Source organism: Zootoca vivipara, chromosome 8 (assembly GCF_965207765.1).
Source record: "Zootoca vivipara chromosome 8, rZooViv2.hap1.1, whole genome shotgun sequence".
NCBI lineage: Eukaryota > Metazoa > Chordata > Lepidosauria > Squamata > Lacertidae > Zootoca > Zootoca vivipara.
In genome coordinates this window covers 58119569-58144375 of record NC_142591.1, presented here as the reverse complement: position 1 = coordinate 58144375, position 24807 = coordinate 58119569, and the positions used below count along the sequence as shown (strand labels likewise).

The 24807-nt window shown below is 41.0% G+C and overlaps 2 protein-coding genes across 3 annotated transcripts; both read left to right on the top strand.

Moving 5' to 3' along the window:
- Positions 1-3255: 3255 nt before the first annotated feature.
- Positions 3256-22880, top strand: LOC118090215 (E3 SUMO-protein ligase KIAA1586). Of its 2 annotated transcripts, none has more exons than XM_035125631.3 (3): positions 3256-3359; positions 12314-14545; positions 21692-22880. In XM_035125631.3, exon 2 carries the CDS (start codon positions 12400-12402, stop codon positions 14533-14535), a length of 2136 nt encoding a protein of 711 aa, XP_034981522.1. In that variant the 5' UTR covers positions 3256-3359; positions 12314-12399; the 3' UTR covers positions 14536-14545; positions 21692-22880. The 2 variants fall into 2 exon arrangements, with proteins under 2 accessions (XP_034981522.1, XP_088531753.1); XM_088675627.1 differs by lacking the exon at positions 3256-3359 and adding an exon at positions 10053-12108.
- PEX2 (peroxisomal biogenesis factor 2) lies at positions 21709-22796 on the top strand. Its single transcript, XM_088676193.1, has 2 exons — positions 21709-22229; positions 22772-22796. The coding sequence occupies exons 1-2, from the start codon at positions 21709-21711 to the stop codon at positions 22794-22796; spliced, it is 546 nt and encodes a 181-aa protein (XP_088532319.1).
- Positions 22881-24807: the final 1927 nt, after the last annotated feature.

The following is a 24807-nucleotide window of genomic DNA, read 5'->3' as shown; positions in this document are numbered from 1 at the left end:
TGTGCCCCCTCCACAAGAGGTCCAGAAGGTAGCAACATGTGGTCTGACTTTATCGACTACATCCGTCAAAAAGCGCATAAAGGTCTCTGCCACCAGCCTATATGAGATTGTGGATTATGTGACTTTCATCTTCCTCTTTCTCAGCATTTCCTCATTGTTTGCCTGGTTGTTTCTGCCATCCTTTCAACATACCTGGAAAGACATAACAAAGAGAAACAAGGCGAGCCTCTTATAGTTAGAGAATTGATTGTGGTTTGCTTTACCTTCTCATTCTTGCCAGATGTTCTGTCTTTGTTTCTCCTTTGGCTTTTTATTTTCCTTTCCCTGTTTAATGTCATGGTTTCTTTACTTTGTATTTGATACTGCTATGCCAAAATTCTTAATAAAAATATTGGGGGGGGGCACAATGAAGAAAAAGAAAATAGCTGTGAATTAGCAAGATCTGAATCTGATAGGTAGTAAGGATGGTTTTGTCTCTTATTCAGATGTTAGGATGGAAGAAGCAAGTTCAGTTGTTATAAGTCATGCAAAAAACATATCCCATACACACACCTTCTTTTCTTTTCGTCTTCTACAAATGAATGTGTTGCGCAAATTCAACAGCTAGACTTTTTTAGGGTGAAAAAGGTAGAGCTGTTAAATACTCTTTGAGGTAACCACCACTCAATGTAGATATCAAAGAAAGAATGATCTAACCAAGTACCTAAGGCAAAAGAATGGCGCAGAGGTGATTGGCTGGCTGTTGTTTTCTGGCTGAGCTTTTGTGCCTTCAGCTACTGTACAGAACACCACATTTTACCTCTACTAGGGTCATTTACCGTACTAAGGTCATTTAATGGGGAAACAAGTGGAAAGTACAGTAACCAGGGAGAGTGGATGCTTATGAAATAACAACATACAGTGCATACAACTACATCAAACCTCAGTGCAGAATTTGGGGCACAGCTTGTTGGGGAATCACTCCTGTCATAGGCTGCCCACCCAACTGCTCACACACACAGTACAAACATTTCATATTTACTTGCAAAGCTGGCAATACTGTCACATTAACATTTCCCTCCCGCAACAGTGCCCACTCAACAACTTTGTGTGTGTTTGTCTGTGTGTGTGTGTGAGAGAGAGAGAGAGAGAGAGAATACCTTGTTTAGTATACAAATTTATTGTTTTATATGACAGGGATACCGGTAAATAATACATGTAAATTCATAGAATTATAGAATTGTAGAGTTGGAAGGGACCACAAGGGTCATCTAGTCCAACCCACTGCAATGCAGGAATCTTTTGTCCAACATGGGGCTCAAACCCACAACTCTACCAACTGAGCTAAATTGTGAATTTTTAAATGAGCTACAGATTTTGAAAATAATTTTTTTAAAAAAGGTATTAAGAAGTTGAACAAATGGGAAATGTGCCAAATGGTGTAGGGCTTTTCCTGACCATGTGATTTTATTTTATAAACACACACACACACACACACACATTCATTATAAGGGAGAAAAAAAGCAGAGAGGAGAGCATAACAAGAAACTCCAAACATCCTTTCCAATTTGCTGCTTTCCCTTTTAAGGGTAAATTTCAAGGTTCAAGAGAAATAACACCCCCCTACTATCTTATGAAGAGGATGGGGGAATAATGACAGGAGCTTTATCAATTTATGAATGGCTATTGCCCCCTTCCCATTTCTCATTCTATTTGAGGTTACCCTCTGACAAACTGAATGCCACTAGAAATAATTGGTGTGTGGGTCTCACTGCCAGACGTGGTAACAGCACTGGCTTAGATGCCTTTTAAATAAAAATTAAATATTGGACAGGTTTGTAGAGGATTGTTAGCCGTTATTGTTAAATAGAGCTTCCAGTTTCAGAAGTAGTATACCTCTGAATACCAGCTACAATACAAACAAAACAGAAATGAGAGCTGCAGCCCTCACTCTTTGCTTGATGCTACCCTCTTGCAAACAAGATGCTGGGCTATTTAATTCTTAAGAGTTGCCCATCCCTCGACTCCTTAAACAGCGCAATGGGTTCTGAATCCCATTTCTCCCATCATCTCTCATTGGGCAGCACGTCGTCCGCTCTTTTTCTTTCCATGTGATTGGATGCAAGCGCCGCCCATCAGGCAGCTGGACCCGCCTGGCCTCTTCGCCGCAATCGGCTGAGCTCCCCGCGGAGAAGCTTGGCAAGCCCACAGAGTTAAGGGTAGAGTAGCTCACCATCTGGATAGCGATTTCTGGGTTTACTTTGGAAGCCATTTTTAAACCTTTCCGTCTCCGGAAGCGAGAGAAAACAACGGGGAAACCAAAGTGTTTTATATTTTATTTACATTTTTACCAAATCTGTGACTGGGCTTCAGAATGCCCACCCCAAAAAGGGAGTAGCAAAGGCAGGAATCCATGCTCATTTTTTAACCCAGGCCTTCAAATCCCCCATATTTTGGCTTGGGGGCGGGTGGGCAGTTGAAAGAGTGTGACTACAACAGTACAGTACATTGTTAATACTGCATTTTGGAGGTCATCCTGAGGCTTAAGCGAGAGAGGAAGTTTACAACAGCCAGCTATGCATGCTGCAGGTGGGGCTGAGGTCGACTGGTTTGGCTTGGTCTAACCAAAAGTCAACCGATTTCCACCCCGACCCTTTCTAGTCCCAAACTAGCACTCAGCTGTATGCAGAAGTCCTGTGCTCTGCTGACTTGCGTGCAGATCCGCAAGACAACAAATCCTTAGAAGGTAAAAAAACCCTAAGACCACGTTCTTCATACGAAGAAAGACGTTACTTGGAACATGGAGCTCAGCATATCCTATATATTAATTTGAGGGCAGGGGCGAGGTGTGCCTATTGCCCAATCGCACCCGTATTACAAAAAACTGTGTTTCTTTCCTGTGTCCTTTTCTACGGAGAGCTCTCACTTCGCCCTTAGGGAGAAATAAAAAGGTCTTTTCAAACCAGAGAGTTGGACGATGTGTCACTCTTAATTTATTTTTTGTTTTTACTATCTCTATGGGCAAAAGCAGAGAACAAGAACCGCGAAGCGGCGGGGGGGGGGAGCCGCTCTAGGAAAGACGTAAAGGGCATCTCATTAGTATTTCCTGCTTCGGCTCGGGAGACGCTCTGCGCCTGTAGTCGCCCGTTACCTACAACGCTGGGGAAAGCAAAGGACGAGGAGCACCATAGAGATGAGGAGAGCGGAAAGGTGCGCGGTGTGGTGGAAACAAGCTCGGCTGCTCTAGGAATCCCCGAAGGAGAACTCGACGTCCGTAGCGAAATCCGGGTCACCGAACTGCATGGTCTCTTCCTCTCGGTCGGCGCGGGAAACGGGGCGGCGGGGTCTCGCGGAGTAGCCCCTCCCTCAGGAAAAGAGAGGTCAGTCCGTGACGGAGGAGGGGGATTTGGTGGGGGGGGAGACTGGCACTCGGTGGGGAGGGAATCGCGGGGGGCTGGAGGGGAGAGGGGCTGCGTGGCGTCAAGGTGGGGTGGGGGTGCAGGTCCCCAAATGGGGTTTAATGCGAGCTCAGGACCATCCTTAATTCTGGGACACAAGAGGCCTGAAGAGGCCTGTTCTTTGGAACTCCCTGCCTATTGAGGTCAAGCAGGCTCCGCCTCACCGTACGCTTTTTCCAGCTCCTGCTAAAAGCATTCGTGTTCTCGCAAGCCTAATCCAGATGCTTAGAAACTTGAGGTAGTTTTCATCTGTTTTAGTGCTTTGACGTCTGTATGCTTGAAAGTGAATTTTGTGAATTTTTGTAAACTGCTTTGAGGTTGTTGTTTTTTCCTCCTTCACAATTTTAATGAAATAAATAAGGGAGCAAAATCTTGGAAGTTGGGTTACCCCCTCTGTGCACATCCCCAAACCAAGTTTCTTTGTGTTATATCCCTACCTGCTTTGTAAAAAGTGTTACCAGTTGAATTTCTGCCTGCCATGTATCTGCTTGTTTACATTTCTTTGTCCCCTTTTCTCAAGGAACATAGGAAGATGTCATATACAGAGTCAGACGATTGGCCCATCTTGCTCAGTATTGACTGCATGCTGACTGGCAGTGACTCTGCAGGATTTCAGGCAGGGGGTCTCCCCCAACTCTATCTGGAGATGCCGGGGATTGAATTTGGGGCCTTCTGCTTGCAAGTGCAGGTGCTCTGCCACTGAGCTGTGGCCCTTCCAGGGTTGTATGGATGATCCTTCTTCCTAACACCACTTTTTATCCCTGCAACATGCATGCAAGTTAGGATTGGCTTGAATGCTAGTTCCTACGGTTCTGCTTGTGGCCTTCCCCTGAGGCATCTTTGTGGGAACATAATGCTGGATTTGTTCTGATTCAGCAAGAGGTTTTTCCTTAATGTTCCAATGAGAGAATGTCTAATCCAAAGTCACCCAGTGAGCTTCTTCACAGCTGAGTGATGTTTTGAACCTGGATCCAGCCAACTGTAGTCTTAACACCACTGTATCATACTGACATTTCTATGACTGATTCCTCTATGGGGTGGGTGAGTAAGGGGCTTAGCCATACTACATGTGGCTTTAAAAAAACAACAATTGATGAATAACCACAAACCTCTAATTGAAACTAATTTACAGTTAGTTTCAAAGCCCTGCTCCTGCATTTTTCATGCCCCTAAAGTAATGATGAGTGAAAACGAATGAAAAACACAGAAATCAGCACCTGCCATCATATACAGTGTACAGTATCAGCTTTCCCAAGCCTGGTGACTTCCAGAGGTCTTGGGCTGAAATGCACATCATTCCTGATCATGCTGGTTGGGAATGATGGGAGTCCAACAGCATCTGGAGGGCGCCAGGGCTGCTGTACTAATAGTGAACATAAATATCTGTTATGTTGGTCCTTACATAGATGGAAGAGCACTGCCCATGCCCTGGAAAGTAGCAGCAGCATTTCAAGGATCCCAAAGTTTGCAAAAGTAAACATACACACACTGGAGTGACCCCAAAACAGCCCTCTGAACACTGAGTATGCCCAAGTAATTGGAGGAGGGTAGGAATGGAATAGGGCATACCAGAAAAATGCAGGATAAGCAGCCAACCAGTCATGAAAAAGAGCATTTCTTGCCCCAACATTTAGTTGCACTTCCCACTTGTTGCCTGTATTTGAAGTTTGAGTGAACAGCTGTTCAAGATGCAGAGTCCAGTGGAGTGCCATTGAGAAATCCATGCCATTGATCCTTTCCCGTGAACATTGTTTTCAGATGTTTTGCTTGCTCCTTCACACATTAAAGAATGAGAAAAAAAATCCCTTAGGTAACCTTGTTGAGGTGTCTTCCTTGTATACCCCTAGTATTCCAGAGTTGGCATATTGCAAATCCCAAATTATTCTGCATTCAGTGATTCATAATCATTTGCAAAGAGGCATGTTAATTTGAACAAATCTGGCGTGTTTTGTTTAGTTACCTAAATAATATCTCTTAAGACAAACGTGCTTTTAACAGTTACAGTATGTAATTACACCAAGAATAGAAAATTGCACATCTATACAAGTCAGTATCTAGATTTTTGTTACCAGACTGTAGAGAATCACAGTGCCCTACATACAAACACACTCACGCTCCTTTCATTCACAGGAGGCACCAAAATAGACACAGAATCACAGTTACCTCATAACAAAGTCTTGTGTGCGTGAATTCTGCTTACACGCCCAGTTCAGGTTTGGGAGTGCCTTAGCAAATATTCTACAAGTAGGTTGAACAATGGTGTGGTCATCTGAGGAACTTCTTTCACTACCCATTTCCTTCCAGCAAATGAATCTGGGGTTGGGGGGGGAAGAGAATAAGTGTGCATATCTATGTGTGTGTTCATTAGTCCTGTGGAAGAGCTCTCAAATAGACTTGTCACTGAAATTTGCCTAAAGCAAAATCAAAGTGAATCTGGAGGTTCTTGTTCAGGAGAGTTAGAGGAATTTTGAAACGATTAATTACATTTTTCAGGTGGGATTCCATTTTTTCTTTCTTTTTAATAACATTTGAGCAGCAGTCCCACCAGGAGCAAGATTGCCTTTGCTTATTTCCTTCAATGACCTTATTCAAAGGTTATTTCTCAGCTAATATGGAGAAAAACAAGGTGGTGAATACTATAGGTTTTGAAGGCAGGGTTAAAACCATTGGCACAGGAGTGGAAACAATTACCAAGATGTGCCCTAAAAAAATCTTGATGGTACTCAAAGAGTCAATTTTCATATCGTATGTGTGTATGTTACACACACATGTCATGTATTCCTTGGAAGGAATATCTCAGACCTCTTAAATGTGGTAACATATGCGAGAAAGGAAATATCAGTTTGAAATCACATATTCAAAGCATGCACAGTGCACAGACTTGATCCAAGCAAAATTGCTATAAGGAAATTAATGCTACATTAGCAGGCACATTTTAATTTCCTTTCAAAGCCCATGGTACCTCCCTTAAATTATTTCCTTAAGATAAAGATTTGAGTGAGCTAAAAAGTGCACCGTATAAGCCCTCTTCTAAGCCTTGCTATCCTTATTAAAAAGTGAGGTGGGGTGGGGGGAGAAGCACATCATTCTTATCATTTTGTCATTGATGGAAATTGACTCATTTTGTGCAGATCTAAGCATACATTTATATTTTTTAAAATGGTAGTTAAGCAATTTATATTATTTGTTGCTGTAATCAGTTACTTTCCAAGATGATTTTCATTTGGATTGCTTAGGAATATAGGATTGTTTGTTTATACAGGAAACGGAATATTAGTGTTAGGTTTTCAGAGGCAGTAAATTTCATAAGAGTTGCAGGTCTGCTGATACAGACATGGAATTCACTGTCAGCAGGAGCTCTCCCATTAACTTAAATGGTGAAGAAAGGGATGGGGGATTATATAGCATTCTCTATCACTGAAGTCTCAATGTGCACATAACTCAGTGTGCACACTGAGGCCCCCAGATTGGGGCAAATATGTTTAATTAATGCTCATTCCTTCTGCATTTACCATTTAGCTTTGTGCAGACAAATTCCTATGTGGGGGTTAATCAGACTTCAGAATTTAGCGAAATTACAAGTAGAAGGAACCAGGAACATCAGGTTACTGTCTTCTACAACAGTGCAATTTTACCATTGATGCTAACTAGAATACAGCACAGAATGCTATTTTTTAATATATAAAAAATCCTTTGTTCTTGAGCTTGGTGAGATCTGTGGTTTTTCACAGCAGAAGACTCAGATTTAAATTTTGGTGCAGTAGGTTCTGAACTTCTTTGGAAGTTTATTGAGACATTTATCAGTGATAATTCAGGGCTTCCTGAGACTAGAAATGCAGTAGATATCTAAAGCTACTTCAGCATCCTGTTAATGCATGTTCAGAAGTCTTCATATCGAATACCATAATAATTCATTCAAGAACTTATGTATATAACATGGTGGAAGTCCTTTCAAATATCCCTGTTCTAAGTTATGATCACTTCACTTCTGTTGTAAATTAAGAAAAGCACTTTGTACCCCGTATTTTAAAAAAATAGTTTACCGTGTGGATCGATTTAAATACTGTAATGCGGGTTTTAAAATTCATATATTTTCTGCTGCAAGTTACAGCGTATTGGATTGCAACTAAATAAAGCTTGTGTACTAACCTTGCAACATAATATAAAATAATTGGTAATGCAGACCCACGTGCCATTTGCACCACACAATTATATCTGCCTTGGGCTGTGAATTTAATGTACATATGTAAGCACACTGAGCAAAATCATGTACTTGGAGACAAGGCCACAATCCATTGTAGAGTTGGCTCAGCAGAGCTTGTAGCTCAGCATCTAGAACTTTCAGAGGCCAGGCTTCCAGTTAGTGGGCAAAACAGTGTTTTTCTATGAGATAAAAAGTAAATGTCCTTGCTATTTGGTTGATAGTCATAAATATTTATGATTGTAGGAAAGTATGAACACAGTGCATGATTTATTGTACGTACAGTATCATGTTCTTAATGCTCAACTATTGAAGTCAAAACATTTTCCCTATTTTTTTCTTTTATGTAAAAAACAAACAATTACCAGACCTTTAGAAGGCATCTCAAGGCAGCCCTGTTTAGGGAAGCTTTTAATGTTTGATGGATTTCTGTATTTTAGAATTTCTGTTTTTTTTTTGGAAGCCGCCCAGAGTGGCTGGGGGAACCCGGCCAGATGGGCGGGGTATAAATAATAAATTATTATTATTATTATTAAACAGGATTTAGTGGAGTATGTTTGAAAACAGGTCTGACCTGAGATTTGAAAAAGAATCTAGTTATGAATGTTTGTATTCAACACAATTTAATAAATATTATGTAATGTAACTATTTTTTTTATCCACCCCAATAATCTCTTATTGATTACAAACTAAGCAGGAAGCGGAAAACTGCTCCATCTTACTGCCAAGACAGTGAAATGGAAATTATGAGAATACTGAGAAAAATGTGAAATAAATTAAACATAGCACTTCATTGGCATGTTTAGGAATTTAAAAAACAAAACAACCAACCGTTGTCAGTATTATACTGTCATAACACACTAATTACATTTGGCAATAAGAAGAAAGCAGTTATCTGAAAAGTGAATTCCAACCACCCTTAAGAGACTCATTCCAAAACACAAGATGAAAATTTGGTCTCACAGATACGTTATTAAACCTCCTTAAAGCAAAACAAATACAATCATTTGATACAGCTGAGCCAAAAGCAGTGCCATTTAGTCTGGACTATGTGATTTTAAATGCCCACGTAGAACCTAGTTTCAGTGGTGGATGCTTTAAACCAGGCATCCCCAAACTGTGGCCCTCCAGATGTTTTGGCCTACAACTCCCATGATCCCTAGCTAACAGGACCAGTGGTCAGGGATTATGGGAATTGTAGTCCAAAACATCTGGAGGGCCGAAGTTTGGGGATGCCTGCTTTAAACAATGGTCAGGTCAGCCTTGCCTTTGTTCTGAAATGAGAACTACAGCAGATCAGTGCTGTGAAGATCTATGGGAATAAGAAGTGCAACTTTCTTTAGCTTTAGCCCAGGTGCCCGGTGTGTTCTTTCCTCCTTCTGTGTCTGCTGCTCTGTGTCCTGCCACTACTGACTCCACCTTCTTGTTAGCAGCCGTCCGGCAAATGGAGAGCTGCACTTACAGGAGGGCTGAATGTGTCTTAAAAGTACATGGAAAGCAGTGGTTTAGTCTGTGTGTTTGTGTATCATGGTACAAAGACTAAAACTCTGGGAGAAAAATGTACTTAAAATGGACTTTAAAAGAAAACCAACAGGAGGTTTCAGTGACCCAAGAATGTCAAATGGTTACTTGTATCACCCCCCCCCCCATAAATTACAATGATATATACAGTGGAACCTCAGTTTATGATTGTCTCGAAAGCTGGAACATTTCGGCTTTCAAACCCCAAAAACCCAGAAGTAACTGCTCCGGTTTTCAAACAATTTTCGGAAGCCGAACGTGCCATGTGGCTTCCATTTTGAGTTTACATATGTTATTGAGACTTCTGTATTGAGTTTTCAAACATTTTGGAAGTCAAACGATCTTCTGGAATGGATTACATTCAGAATTCGAGGTTCCACTATATGTATATGTGTGTGTGTGTGTGTACAGGAAAGGGTTTTCCATTTCTGTTTAGATCAACTATATGTGCATCTTTCTATTAGTAATGTAATACCCTTATTAGGACTGAGCCACCTTTGAAGTTTCCCAGAATGGTGCACCCAGCTAGATGTTAAAAGAGAAGACTGGGTTGAAGAGATGAAGATTATTGGTAAAGGGCAAAACAGACACCCAACTGTCTTAGTTATCTATTTCAAAAAAATTATTTGCCTTAAGTGAGTTTGTGCCCAGTAGAGAGGACCTGAGTTAATATACCAAAGCTACTAGTTCCTCTTGGGGCAACAGGATGGAGTGGGGTAAGGCGGGAAAGGACATTTAGCCAGAATAAAAGTTATGTAAAATTCAAGAGACTACTTGAGTTGTTGGTCTTACAGGTATCAATGCAGCTGCCATTCTTCAGTGTTTCCAATTGATCAGAAGGTCAGCGGTTCGAATCCCTGTGACGGGGTGAGCTCCCGTTGCTCGGTCCCAGCTCCTGCCAACCTAGCAGTTCGAAAGCACGTCAAAATGCAAGTAGATAAATAGGAACCGCTACAGCGGGAAGGTAAACGGCGTTTCCATGTGCTGCTCTGGTTTGCCAGAAGCGGCTTTGTCATGCTGGCCACATGACCTGGAAGCTATACGCCGGCTCCCTCGGCCAATAATGCGAGATGAGCGCGCAACCCCAGAGTCGGTCACGACTGGACCTAATGGTCAGGGGTCCCTTTACCTTTAATCTTGAATTACACAGACTCCCTAGTTGGGCAAAATCATAGTAACAGTAGTAGCAGCGATAATAGCTGCTCTTCAGCTGTAAGTAAAATGAAATGTGTTACACATCCAGTATTTTTGCCAAACTACCATTTCCGGCTTAAGCATTATTGTGGACATAGCCATCAATGATGTCTAGCATAGTAAGATGCATCTTGCATGGTACAGAAAGTTTATTATCTCCAGGCAACATAATGGATTTTAATGAAAAATTAAAAGGGGTATTATCAGTCCAGTTCTCTGTATCAAGGTAGTTAAAATTCCCAAACCTAGATATTTCCCTTCTATTTCCCATAGTTATTTATCCTTTTTACAATATCCAGTAAAGAACTGTAAATTAAATGACTAAAATTCTAAGTAAAAGATTATGTGACTTAAGAAAATGAATATAGTCATGAAAATCATGTGATTTCTCCTAGTCTTTTCCTCAAATTTTGAAGTCCTCTTTTCTACTTGTAAAATGGAGATAATTCTTCAATGCCTCACAGGAATACCATGAAAATAATCAGTTAACATTTTCAGGGATTCAAACATAGAAAGTTATATAAACGTTAAGTATTATTAGCTATGCAGAATGGTTAGAGAACCTAAGTCTATATTATTCTTTCAAACGATAGTAGGCACTTAATTGAAGAGTATAGAAATTTAAAATGTAATATGAAATTAATCTTTTCTAAGGTTATTTAAGCTAATGGCATAGTAATGGCAAACTAATTTTACAGTGATTAAGAGATAATATACTCAGGGCTTCTAGTCAGGCTTTTGTTGAGGTAACATACCTATCTTTGATGAGACTGAAGATAGAAAAATACATTGTACAGTATGTGTCTCTAAGGAGATTCTCTATTGTGGTTTGGGTTGAAAACCCGTAGAGTGGAGGCAGCCTACAGACAGCCAATGTGGGCCCTTTTAAACAAAGACCGATGAGTTTGTCTTGCACACTGTAGCTTTGATAGAAGTCTTCTTACTTGGCAGCTGAATTCTCATGCAACTGTATTCCTCAGTACTCCTCAGGCTCCTTGGCATGGACTCAATACAAATGATTTTGAGAGTCTTTTACTAGCACACACGGTAGGAATTACTCTTAAGAAATTATCATGTTTATAAATAGTATATCTTTATTACATTGACATCTCTCTTCCATGATGGAACTTGCAGCACACTGGGTTCCCAGGTAGTCTGTCCAGACGCTGACCAGATTTCAACCTGCTTCTTCAGCACAGGTGTTGCATTGTATACCTTCAGGCCATGTTTAAGGCCTGCCTCCACCAACCTGGCAGGCTGCAGATGTTGTAGGACTATAACTTGCATCTGCTGCAGCCAGCACATTGTGAGATTTGTAGTCCAACAACATATGGGGAGCACTAGGTTGGTAAAGGGTCTTATAGCCAGAAACTGGGTCTTGGATGAAAACCATTGCTTATTTTTCTGGTGGTACCCAATGATCCTCAATACCGGCACTTACTTTTTCCTGGAGATGCTCGGCTGCATGAGGAGACATGGCATGGGCATTGCCATTCCAGGGCCCAGCTCCGCTGCCCCCCCCGGAGGCTGTTCTTGGGCCCTATAACTGCTGCTGCTTCCTGTCAGTAGCTGCGTGGCTGGCCAGAGCGCACGAGTCCCGCTCCCTGTGGAGCGCAAGAGCAGGCAGCACAGTGTGTGATGTGCTTTCCCTGCCATGCAGTGCGCTCTGCTGCTGGCCTTGTTCACGATGGTCGTGGCAGGGTGGGCGCAGGAGCCGCCAGAAAGTCACCGGAGCCAGTGCGGCAAGAGTCCCAGGTAATATGAGGACGGGAGGGAGGGAGGGAGGCCATCTGGCTTTAAGGGACCCTAAGGGTCATCTAGTCTAATTCCCTGCAGTGTGGCTGGGGAAGTGGGTGCCATGGCCAGCGCCAAAACAAGCCCTCCTTGTGGGACCCCTCCATTGTCTTTGCCAGTTCTGTTTCTGGAATTCCTCTAACGCCAGCCTCTCTTTCTTTTTCAGACTTACGCTCAGTATAGCCGCTTTGCAGAAGGCACGATGAGGCAGTTGTACATGTGATCCAAGTTAAATCGGTGCAATCATTTTTCATGATGAGTTCCTTAAGTAGTTACTTTATGCCACCGAGTCAAAAAAGGAAGGCTGAAGAAGAAGCAGAAATTGTGGAATCAACTTCTGATCCTTTCAAACATCGCAAAACTAACACCGAGGATACATGCGGTCAAGAGGATGGAAGTTCAGGCAAAGATTGGCCCGAATGTTGGACACTATTGCAGAAAAATGACTTCTGTCAGAGAAATGAGTGGCTCTTTGTCAACAATAAAAGGTTGGGCTGCAAAGTGTGCCGAGATATCGGAAGTCTTCCTGTCGAAAAGCGGATGGGAATGAAAATTTCAGTAGAGTGGGCAAATTGTAAAATTAGTCATTTTGGAGAGTCTCGCAAACAACAGTTAATGTCTTTAAGAAAAAAGATTTTTGAACACAAGGAAAGTGGAGCTCACAAAGCAGCAGAAAGGATAAAATCTGAATCTAAAAATGAAAAGTTAGATAAAGTTGTCTTAAACACAACAAAAGTGTTTCGAACCGCTTACAAAGTTGCAAAAAAGAATCAAGCATTTAACAACTTTGAAGATGAAATAAATTTACAGGAACTTAATGGCCTAGACATGGGATATACCTTTCACTCTACAAATGCCTGCATTAATATTTTAAACCATATTGCAGATGAAATGAGAAAAACATTAATAAGCAACATAGTGAACTCTAAGAACAAAATGTCCTTAATTATTGATGAATCGACAACAGTGAATAACAGAATAACTTTGATTGTTATTATTCGCGTAGTTCTTCCCAAACATTCGGCTCCAGTTAGTCTTTTCCTAGATTTGATTGAGTTACAAGATACAACAGCAAGAGGAATTTTAAGCTCATTAATCAGTCATCTTGAGTGCCTAGGAATCTCAGAAGATTATTTAAAGGAGTATTTATTGTCTGTCACTTGTGATGGTGCTGCAGTGTTGTTTGGCGCACGTGGTGGTGTAAAAAGGTTAATAAAAGAAAAATTTCCGAGTGTTATCTTCTGGCGTTGTGCTAACCATCGTCTGGAATTGTCTGTCAGTGATACTGTGAACAAAGTGGTTGGAGTTAATCACTTTAAGAATTTTATGGACAAACTCTATGTGACTTACCACGCTTCACCCGAGAATGCTAGGGAATTGGAGGAATGTGCAGCAACTCTAGAACTTCAGCTTCTGAAAATTGGAAGGATTTTAAGCACTCGCTGGGTTGCTTCTAGCTTTTGCACAGTTTTTGCAGTTTGGCAAGATTATGAAGCACTGGTTTATCACTTTCAGGAGGCAAAAGAAGACAGGAGAAGAAGCAAAACAGATCGCTGTCTTTATGAGGGTCTTTTAAGGACAATAACATCATGTGAATTTGTTCTCGATTTGGGTCTTATGTGTGACGCTCTCCAAGTTCTCAGTGAACTAAGTTTGGATTTACAAGAGCGAAATATTGATTTGTTTACAGCAGACAGGAAGATAAAGAACACAGTTCAACTTTTTGAAGAACGAACTGAAAATCCTGGTCCATACTATAGTGTTGCTCTTCAAAGTCAGAAGACTATGAAGTTCAAAGGGAGTGAGCTCCACAAAAATGAAAAACTTACCCCTACAATAAGTTCATCTGCTTTCTATGAAAGTCTGAAAGAAACTGTTAGAAAGTGTATACTTGAAGGAGATGATGCTGATTTGCCTGAATGTGCCAAGGTTTTAGATTCCAAATATTGGCCAGAAAATCCTGGAAAGCAATTAACCTTTGGTGAAACTGAAATTAGAAAGCTAGCACAAAAGTTTTGCTTAAATGAAAAGGAAACAATTTGTGGCTTTCATGAATATCTTGAAGAAAATGAAGTCCCAGACAAATTACTTCCTCTAATGCATGCTTTAAGCACAATTGCAATATCTTCGACGGAATGTGAAAGAGGACTATCTCAGATGAACCTCACAGTAACTTCATCAAGATCATCTCTGGTTATTCGGACAGTTTCTTCTCTGATGTTCATCAGGATGGTAGGACCTCCTCTTACTCAGTTCAATCCTACCAAATATGTTGAATCATGGCTGCTACAAGGACATCCTAACACAGTTGATACAAAAAGCAGGAAGCGATCTAGAGAAGACGAGGGTACATCGGAGGATGTATCAAAAGTGTGGCACTTACTCTAACAACTTCATGGTGAGTACTGGCACCGTTATTTCCTCAAAAAAAGGAAAAGGAAAAGCACTGATGAAAAGCATCAGTGCAAGTGATTTTCTGTGCCTGCTTTTGTTCTAGTTTGGTGAGATGATTTAGTTCAATTTCATCACCTGTAACAATTAATACATTTTACAACTTATTCCACAAAGTGCTTCTGCTGGAAAATAGACACTTCAGGTTTCCTCTCTTTATTTAAGTCCTGTTTGCCTTTCTGTAATCAGAAACAGTAGCAATGTTCATTACAGAGATGGGTCCTGCTTGGAAATGTTTTAGAGTTACGCTCCATATACTAAATTTATGACAACCTGTTTGTTTAAAAAAGCTTTCAAAATGAAGTCTTCAACTAACGCCAGCAGAGTTGACGCAGGACTAGGTCATGATGGAAACCAGGGGGGTGAAACCTGTGGACCTCCTGAGTTGGTGGATATCTGAGTCCTAGCCAGCTTGGCTGAAGTCGTCCAGCATTTGGAGGGCCAGAGGTTCTCTATCCCTGCGTAACTGTGCTCCTTAGTAACAAAGGAAGCTATTGTCAGATCAGTGGTCCATCTAGCTCAGGGGTAAGCAACCTAAGGCCCGTGGGCTGGATGCGGCCCAATCGCCTTCTCAATCCGGCCCACGGACGGTCTGGGAATCAGTGTGTTTTTACATGAGTAGAATGTGTGCTTTTATTTAAAATGCATCTCTTGGTTATTTGTGGAGCACAGGAATTCGTTCATTTATTATTTTTTTCAAAATATAGTCCAGCCTTCCACATGGTCTGAGGGACAGTGGACCGGCCCATGGCTGAAAAAGGTTGTTGACCCCTGATCTAGCTCACCATTGCCTACACTGACTGGCAGCAGATTTCCAGGGTTTTAGACAGGGAACATTCCCAGCGCTACCTGGAGATGTCGGGGAAGTGAAGCTGTGACCTTCTGGATGCAAAGCAGATGCTCTACCACTGAGCTGCAGCCCTTTCCCTTACCCCTCTAAGCAGTGTGCCCAGACCCCACAAAATGTTCCAGCAAGACAATGTAACCCACAAGAGATGTGGTATTGATTGGCAGCTGGAGATGCATTTTACACTGTGATGAGTGCCTAACAGATTATCAGCATGCCTCACTGATGTAAATGGCCTTGGGAACTAAGGCACTTGGATAATAAGACGTTTGAATCAATTGGAATATTACTTACTGAGAGGTTCACTAATAAGCTGCTGCATTCACAGCCAACACAATTAAGGGATTTCAGTAGTCAAACTTCTTACAATAGGAGTTTTAGCCCATTATTTTCCTTTTCTGTCTAAGCTTTGGATCCTGAAGATATGCAAGGCCAGCATGCATTAAGCAACAGAATGTGTGTGACCTTCCATTATGAAAATGCTGTTTGTTTTCTGCTAATTATGCTTAAAAAATGAGATGGAGTGGGAGTGAGATGGCAGTGACATTGGATTGGCATAAATTAGTTTATTACAGTAGAATAGTGGGCGAAGCGGGGAATGACACCCTAGAGATTACTTGAACTCATACATTTCTGCTGCCAAAGTTTACAGGCCTGTAAATTTAAATGTAGAATTTTTGTAGGCAGAATGCATTGACAAATATGCCTAATGGTAATACATCTAGTTCTGAGCCTCAGAACAGGTCAATAATAATGCTTATATTGATAGCAGCAATGTAGGAGATGTTATTTGGTATTAAAGCTAAAATCCATGTTATCCCCTTAATCATAATTACATTAATATTGACAGGCCCTTGACAATACCCACTTTACTATTGATAGATTTCTGTCAATAATGCATTTCTAAATAAAATATATTCATTCATAATTTGTACAATACTCAGTAAGCAATGCTAAAGTATATCAGGAGAAATACCTATTTTATTGGTGATATACAGCAAATTGTTTTCTTACAGTGCATGTTTTGCAAGAGGGATTCCTGAATTTAGTTAAATAAAAATGAGCAATATATTATGTTATTTAAAAGAGCTGTTGGACAGATATAAAAACATGACATGCGGTTTACTTCCGGAAAGGAAAGCAGGGTGACATTACAAGAAAAAATCTGGTCAGAAACATCTCAAATACATTTAAAACCTGAACTACGTCATCTTTAAAACATTATTATTTTAAAGTATATACAGTGACATTTGGTAATATTTCTCCCCCCTCAAGAATTCTTGTTTGCTTTGCTTGATCACACTCTTCACAGAGCATTGCTAATGATAATATTTTTAAAGGTTTCCGTTTGGAGCCTTATAGTTATCAGTGTTTTGACTAAGACGGTGGAAAGGAGTTTCCAGAGGCTTTGTACTTTCATAGAATATCTCTCGGCTTCATAGGGCATAATATAATTAAAATTGGTGTGGTGCTGTTTGTAAGAGTGTGAGTTATAGGTCAGGAAGTTGCTGATTCAAATCTCATCTCTGCCACAAACTCTCTGGGACTAGCTGACCCTAAGCAAGCCTCTCTATTATCTTAGCCTCAAGCCCATGGCAGTGGAGGAGATATACTGACTGTATCTAACTTTTCGCTATCTCCTCTTTAAGCCCTGAGATGTTCTAGGACAATGGGTTTCTAAACTTGCTTCACCCAGGAATGTACATTCCTGCCAAGGAATGTTTTACAGGGCAGATTTGGGGGGAGGTTCCAAGTCTTACGCTCCGTTCTTTGGAGTGCCAGCCAATCTGTTTATCTTATTTAAAGCATGTTTATGCTACTTTTCATCCAAAAAGCTTCCAAGACAGTTTAATTTTTTTTTTACAATTACATAAGTGTTGTGGGGTTTTTTTTAAGGTCACTAAAACTCTGCAGCTTGTTAAAAGGTCTAGTGATGGTTGACCAATTGATGTTAAGAGAAATTTGTCTATTACGACTGATCTTGTCTGGGAGGATGCCTGGAACACAGCTAGACAACCCCCTTTCTAGAAGCATTTTGAACAGAATTCAGTACAGTAGACCTGCAACATAGGTGAGGTGTTACATTCTAGGGATCGCACCTAAAGCCAACATTGTGTATAGTCAAAACCCATTGGGTTCAATGGCAGATGGGATTGCCACAATTGTTTTCCCCGCAACTCCGCCCCTTTTCTGCACCTTTTTTTTTATAAAAAAAAATGCCATGCATGTAAAGATGAATGCACACAAGTTTGGGGCTTATTGTATATAGTCTCTGTATATTTCACAGTAGCAACTCTCTTATAGATTACATAAACAATTTTGATAAACAGAACCAGGGAGGTATGTCTGCATAGACAAAATGTTTCCGTCATGCCTCCTCTAGGAAATCTTAGAATTGAGTTATGAGTTGCTCTTTTTCTCTGGTCACATTCCTCTTTTACTACATTTCCCCTCCCTCTTTAAAACCTATTTTATTACATAATCTTTATTTTGAGAGGTTGCACAGAATCTCCATTGTATTCTGGAAAATTAGCCACACCTAGAGAACTATAGCATATTTATAGCAAAAGCAATTGTATAACCATAAGGCATGTTAGTGTTAGAAATGATATAAAATGTGTCATTTGAGTTAGAGATATAGATACGTTACAACTTTCACATCTGTTTACCGTTTTCAATAATCTGTAGCTTTGTCACATATATTGGCGGCCATTGTGTCATGGGCATCCACAGAAATAAATGTGGAGACGCAAGCTCTATGACTTGTAACTACAAATTGTTGAATGGAATATTATCAATCTTCATATGACTGAACCCCACAGATCATTATATGGTGCTGAAGAGAAGCAACAAGAAACCATGGTGGTGTACTGTATTGTTTGGGATTACACATTTCAAAACTAATTGCTAACAAATTGCTTTATTTGTCCATTTAACAATAACAGTTAAGGCAGGAGAAAGACACACAGCTTCATATTTTCCACTGAACAACAATACTGTAGGATTCTAAACCAAATTAAAAACCCCTAAGGCTGAATTTCACACCTTTTACACAGAATCTGCCTTGGCTGTAGTGAACAACAGACATAAGGTCTGAAACTTGTCAGACTTTTTGTTGTTGTTGTTGTTAATGCTTGCCTGTCCATAACTTAAAGGAAAATATAATACAAAGTGGATCATCGTTCAAACAAAAACTGGAGCCTCTGAGAGTCTTGGCCAAAACAATCAATCATTTCTTTTATAAATTTCTCCTTGGGATAGGTCTTCAACTTTTCTCCATGGTCACTCCACAAACACAAGCCAGACAATCGATCTTCACTCATTGTCGAGTGCTAAAAGATCAGTCATAACTGCATGTTATAACTGGAAGGGGAAGTGCTGTATGGATGGCCATTTAAATAGCAAGGGATGGTTTAGTATGGTTCATGTTGAGGTTCATGTTGCATATTTCAAACAATGATTCATGCCCAACATTTTCAGTTTGTAAAGATCCTGAAGGAAACTGACATGAGTTTTAAAGTATGTTTCCCCAAAATGCGGTACACCTGCGATCAAAGTCGTTTTAGCAAACTGTAAGCAGGTTAGTTCACTGTTATTGGTGAAGCTTATCATGATGGGTTATGCAGTGCAACCTAGTGACAGGAAAGTGTCCCAATACCTCAGGTAATAAGTGAATCCAGGTAGGAAATGTAGATGGACCAAGGGTAGAACTCTTCTGTGGATTGGTTGGGTGATCGGCACAGTTTCGCTGTTGTGTTGCTTCTCTAGGTGTTTTAAGTTCTACATCAACTTCATCTGCAAGTTTCTTTCACTTCTCTATTGTTGTACTAAAGCTTCCTTGTGTTTCCAGCAACACTGGTATATTTGCTTTCATTTCCATTACGTCTATCTTTATAGAGCTCGGGGAACTGTATGAAAGAATAAATGAAAAAATGTTTGTTTATGATCACAAGACTGAAAATAAATGTGTGTTTGTGATCCACACAGCAACTGGAATGAAGTTGTCTTGATGTTACATGATGTTGTGAGTTGCGAGGCCATACTTGTGTAAGTTTCTACAGATACACTCTTGTATTTTGGAGTCCATCATGGTTCACACAACATTGGTATGTTGGGTATTAGATTTTGTCTTTGAATGCTCTCACAGAAAAAAGGTTGACTTAAATTGTGCCCACTGTATTACACACGTAACTTAACACTGTTTAGATTATTCACCAGATTGACTCTGGGATGTGCAGTAGACAAGGGTTGCCTAAGGATAACTTGCCCTGCTTGAGCTCCACCTTCTTTTCCTGCCGTGGTTGAACAGCCCTTGTATGCTTGTCCAAGTAATTTATAGCAATCTAGTCCAAAATCAAAACAAGCAGATAAAATTATGTTGGCTGTGCCTGCTGGTCTGAGATTGAAGTGAACCCAGGGAATTACTCATGAATAGATTCATTGTTTCCCCATTGTCAGATTTTAGACTGTAACCTCCTCAAGGCAGGGACTTCCTCTCTTGTAATGTGCTGTGCATAGTGATGGTGCACTGTGAATAATTGGAGCAGTAAATTAAACCATACCAGTTCATACATTTATATAAGTTAAGCGCATTGATCTGCCACATGTGGACCTAGCACCGTTTCTGGGAGAAGTCTTGAATCTGTGAGCCATCTTCACATTTCATAAAAGCAATTGACTGGTTCAGTTCCATTTAAGAACATTGGGGAATTAAAGAAACTGATTGCCGACTGACAGCAGGAAGTTGTGCTTGTATAGAATGGAAGGAGGCAACTGCCTAAAATGTACAGCCTGTAGACCAGGCACCCCCAAACTCGGCCCTCCCGATGTTTTGGGACTACAACTCCCATCATCCCTAGCTAACGGGACCAGTGGTCAGGGATGATGGGAATTGTAGTCCCAAAACATTGGGAGGGCCGAGTTTGAGGGTGCCTGTTCTAGACTGCTGAAAGCATGAGAGCAAGGTACTGCAAGGTCACCAGCTGCCTTGAAAAATAAAAACACCACCTCAACTGAACCATCATGAAATCAGTAGAGTGCAGAACTCTGTCCAGATTTCAAAGAATCTATTCCAGTGTTTAGCACAATACAACCTAGCAGTTCTTCTGCCATAGATCCCTTGGTCCTCATTGTATGTTGCAGAAAACCCTGGGATTCCCAACAGCACCAGCGAGCATTCCTCCAACTCACCTGCAAAAGGACATTCCCATCATTACCCCATTGTCCCTCACTGAGGGGATCTTGGAGTATGTACACAGTTTATGCTGGCTGATGGTGGCATCCAGCAGATCTGGCCGGTGCTCTGCATGCTCCCTGCAAAAAACCACCAGCAACACCTGATGCTTGCTTGCAAGGAAGCAGCTTTCGTCTGAATGTTGGTTTTAGTTTAAGGGAAGCTAAAATTCTCTCTTTAAGTACCTAAAGTTTGTCACAGTCTCTGCTACACTCTTATGTATATTAATTTGATACGCTTACATTCTCTCATGCATGCTTTTCATTCATATTCTTCCACATCATTTTGTATGGCAAGTGCTTATGTGGCAAGGATTTCTTCATTATCTTACCCATATGTCTACTTAATATACCCAACTTCCACATTTAAGGCATGTTAACTATTTTAACTGCAATACAATCCCCCCAGAACTTCCTCTTAATTTTCATATTTGATAATAACTTCAGCCATAGGAAGTGCTGTGATTTTTCTTAGGGGACACCTGCACCTATGAAATAGCTTTTTAAAAAAAAGAAAAAAGAAAAAAGTTTGGAATAAGCTTTTGCCTTTTCCCTAAAACCAAATAAAATACTTATCTTTTTGGGTAAGAGTGGAGGGTTGAGAGAAAAATATTTAAAAATAAAATAGTAATTGGTGTTTGTGTGTTCAGCCTATTGCACCATGCTTCACATTTAATAATAAATGCAATTGTTGATTGCACATTCTAAGCTTCAGTTTAAAGATTAACACCAACCATATCAGGTGAAAATTATATGAGCATTACTGTCGCCGAGTATGTATATACAGTGTTTGTTCTTGGCGAACCAATAGGAGAGGGTAGCAAACTCAGGTTTCAAACCTCTGCTTGCCATTGAATGACCTCGGGGTAAGTTGCATTTTCCCAGCTTTGAATTCTTGTGTGATCTAGCTCATCAACACGAAATACTTCCTCTAAAGCCGAATAAATTGTAATTGAAATTAATATGATGATGATCATAATAATACATATGTTTAAATCTCTTCTTTTATCATAGAAAGCCACGTGTTGACAATGGCATCTGGCGATGACAGTGGCAAGAAAGTGACTCCTGTGCTCAGAATAAGTCAGCTTGATGCCCTCGAACTGAACAAAGCATTGGAACAGCTGGTTTGGTCCCAGTTTACTCGCTGTTTTCAGGGATTTAAACCCGGACTGTTGGCTCGCTTTGAACCAGAGCTTAAAGCCTTCTTGTGGCTTTTTTTGTGGAGATTCACTGTCTACTCCAAGAATGCAACTGTGGGGCAAGCTATTCTGAACATTCAGTACAAGAACGACTTATCCCAGATGCAGAAATACCAAGCGTTGAGCAAGCAACAGAAATATTGGTACCTTATTTGCACCGTCGGTGGGAAATGGCTGGAAGAAAGGTGTTACGGTTTATTTAGCAATCGTCCATTGGAGTCATTCCGGAAGACAAAGTACTTTATTAACATAGTGTTTGGGCTCCTGAGGCTTTGTGAATTGCTGAACTTCCTTGCTTTTCTTCAGAAGGGAAAGTTTGCTACACTCACTGAACGTATTTTGCGAATCAGGTCAGTGTTCTGCCAGCCACAGAGTGTTCGTCAGATTGGATTTGAATACATGAACAGGGAACTCCTGTGGCATGGGTTTGCTGAATTTCTAATTTTTCTTTTACCACTTATTAACATGCAAAAGCTCAAACTCAAAGTCTCTTCTTGGTCTCTACCTATTTCAGGGGGTACCAGAAATGAAAATAATTCAGCAGCATGTTGCAAGGAATGTCCTCTGTGTGGAGAGTGGCCCACTCTGCCTCACACCATTGGCTGTTCACATGTTTTTTGTTACTATTGTATTAAAAGCAACTACTTATTTGATTTGTATTTCACTTGTCCTAAATGTGGCACAGAGGTGCAAGATCTGCAGCCATTAAAGTATAAGTTAGAAATGAAAGAGGTAGATACACATTAAGGTTGTTTAGGCTTTCCTCAAATCCATAATTATGTATAACTTGTGGATTCTATGGGACTATTCTATCCTGATAGTTAAATTTAGCGTGCAGTAATTTTAAACTCTCTGTAATACTGGAATTCTCTTATTCTGTGCTACTTTGTAGGTTTTGTTACTTTACTGTAAAATGATCAACAGCTATTAAAAAAGATGGTGGTTTTCAAAGAATTGCAAACTCAATAGAACTGCAAATAAAGAACAAAATAGTGATTAAACTCTGTCCATTTTATTTATATCATCATAAGTCAGTGCATTCAAAGAAAACCTTTTTTTAAGGTAACTGAATCAGTCGGTAGAGCATGAGCCTCTTAACCTCAGGGTCGTTGGTTGAAGCCCCAGATTGGGCAAAAGATTCCTGCTTTGCAGGGGGTTTGACTAGATGACCCTCATGGTGCCCCAGCTCTGCAATTCTATGATACATAAGTTAAGGTTACCAGACGTCCCCGTTTCCTGGGGACAGTCCCTGGATTTACAAATCCAGTCCCCATACAAAATCCATTGAAGTTGAAAAGTCCCTGGATTCATTGAAAAAAATCTGGTAACCTCAACATAAGTGCAGCCACTTGTAATAGGTTACATGCAATATAACCACGTGGGTGCGAAGAAAAGGAGAGAAGAGATGGCATCATCAAAAGCTGCCACAAACTGTGTGGAAAGCTATTTAACACTATTGTTTCTCAAGTAGTACTGGACCCATTCAGTTTTATATACAGTTCAACCACACTGGGTTGTATTCTGTGGATGGTATGGGAGTAGACCAATAAAAGTAATAATAATAAAAAAAGACATCACAGTTTATTAATTTCAGTGAGTCTACTCTGAGTATGATTTAGTTGCATAGAGACAACTGCACCTGCAAATTATTATTATTATTATTATTATTATTATTATTATTATTATTATTTATATACCACCCTATACCCAGGGGTCTCAGGATGGTTCACAGAATAAAATCATGCCTGCAAGTGCTCCAATTGGAGAACAGCCTTTACCAAAGGTGCCCTGGGCTTTGAAGACACTCAAACTCAGGACGCAAGGGAGAAACATACTAAGAGGAAGGCACACTTGGCAAATCCACACTGTGATCAAATCCCGCCTGGAAACCAATGTCCCCACTGCAACGATGTGTGGATCCAGAATTGGCCTCCATAGTCACTTACAGACTCATTGTTAAAACCATGTTTATGGAAGACAATCTTACTCGGCTACGAGTGATCAAAGAAGAAGAAGAAACCACAAAATACCTAATTTAAAAAAACCCCGAATGGTGTCCCCCCCCCAAAAAAAAACATTTTAAAAGGGCATAAGGATGTAAATCAAATCAACCAAATTAGGCTTGACTTGCAAATACTTTGGGGCCAATCCACAAACCTTATTGTGGTTGCGTCTCCCAGTGCTGTTATATGCCTCCAATAGGTTCAGAGGCTTTACTGAACTTTCCGAGAGCTCCTTGGAACACCCAAGCTGTGGTTTTCTTGCCAATTGGAGCACCTGGGCTTGACAAGGCAGGTGACCCTCACCTGTTCCCAGCCTCCTCCAGCTGAGGAATCACTCAGCTCCTCCAGCTAACAAGCACCACCTGGCCAGCTAGTGAGCTGGGCTGTGGGCCCTCGTCTGCCTCAGCCTCCTACAGCATTCCTCCCACTGCTCCTTAGGCCTCAGCCTGCTGTATTTGAGGAGACAGGGCTCCCTCTGGCTCTGGTCATGGGGCCTGCGGCTCTGGTTCCTGCACGCTGACCACCATTCTTCATCACCCCGTGAGTACTTTCTATGCTTGTTGTTTGTCCCAGTAATAGCAACACCCCCCACCAGATTCCCCTTCCTGTTCATGACATGGGTCGTAGCTCAGCGGTGGAGCGTCTGGTTTGCATGCGGATTGTCCCAGGTTTAGCCCCCAGCGTCTCCGAAAAGGGCTGGGAGTGTCAGAGCTGATGCCAATCAGTGATGCTAGATAGGCCCTGAGCGAGCTGCGCCAGTGGTTTTGCTCTGTGGAAGGCAGCTCCTGTGTTGCTTTGTACCAGGCCAATCCCGCAAAGTGACACTTGCCATATTTCTGAAGAGAGTGGCTAACTGCCGGCCACTCGGTTGATACTTGTGCGCTGGAGCAGAAAGGCTAGGAAGTGGATATATTGCTTCTGGCTC

What these genes read in the sequence shown, in the direction of transcription:
- PEX2 (XM_088676193.1), top strand. Translation starts at nt 21,709, where the DNA reads ATGGCATCTGGCGATGACAGTGGCAAGAAAGTGACTCCTGTGCTCAGA. An exon ending in GAACGTATTTTGCGAATCAG is followed by an intron (nt 22,230 to 22,771) that starts GTCAGTGTTCTG and finishes GCTACTTTGTAG; the next exon opens with GTTTTGTTACTTTACTGTAA.
- LOC118090215 (XM_035125631.3), top strand. Translation starts at nt 12,400, where the DNA reads ATGATGAGTTCCTTAAGTAGTTACTTTATGCCACCGAGTCAAAAAAGG.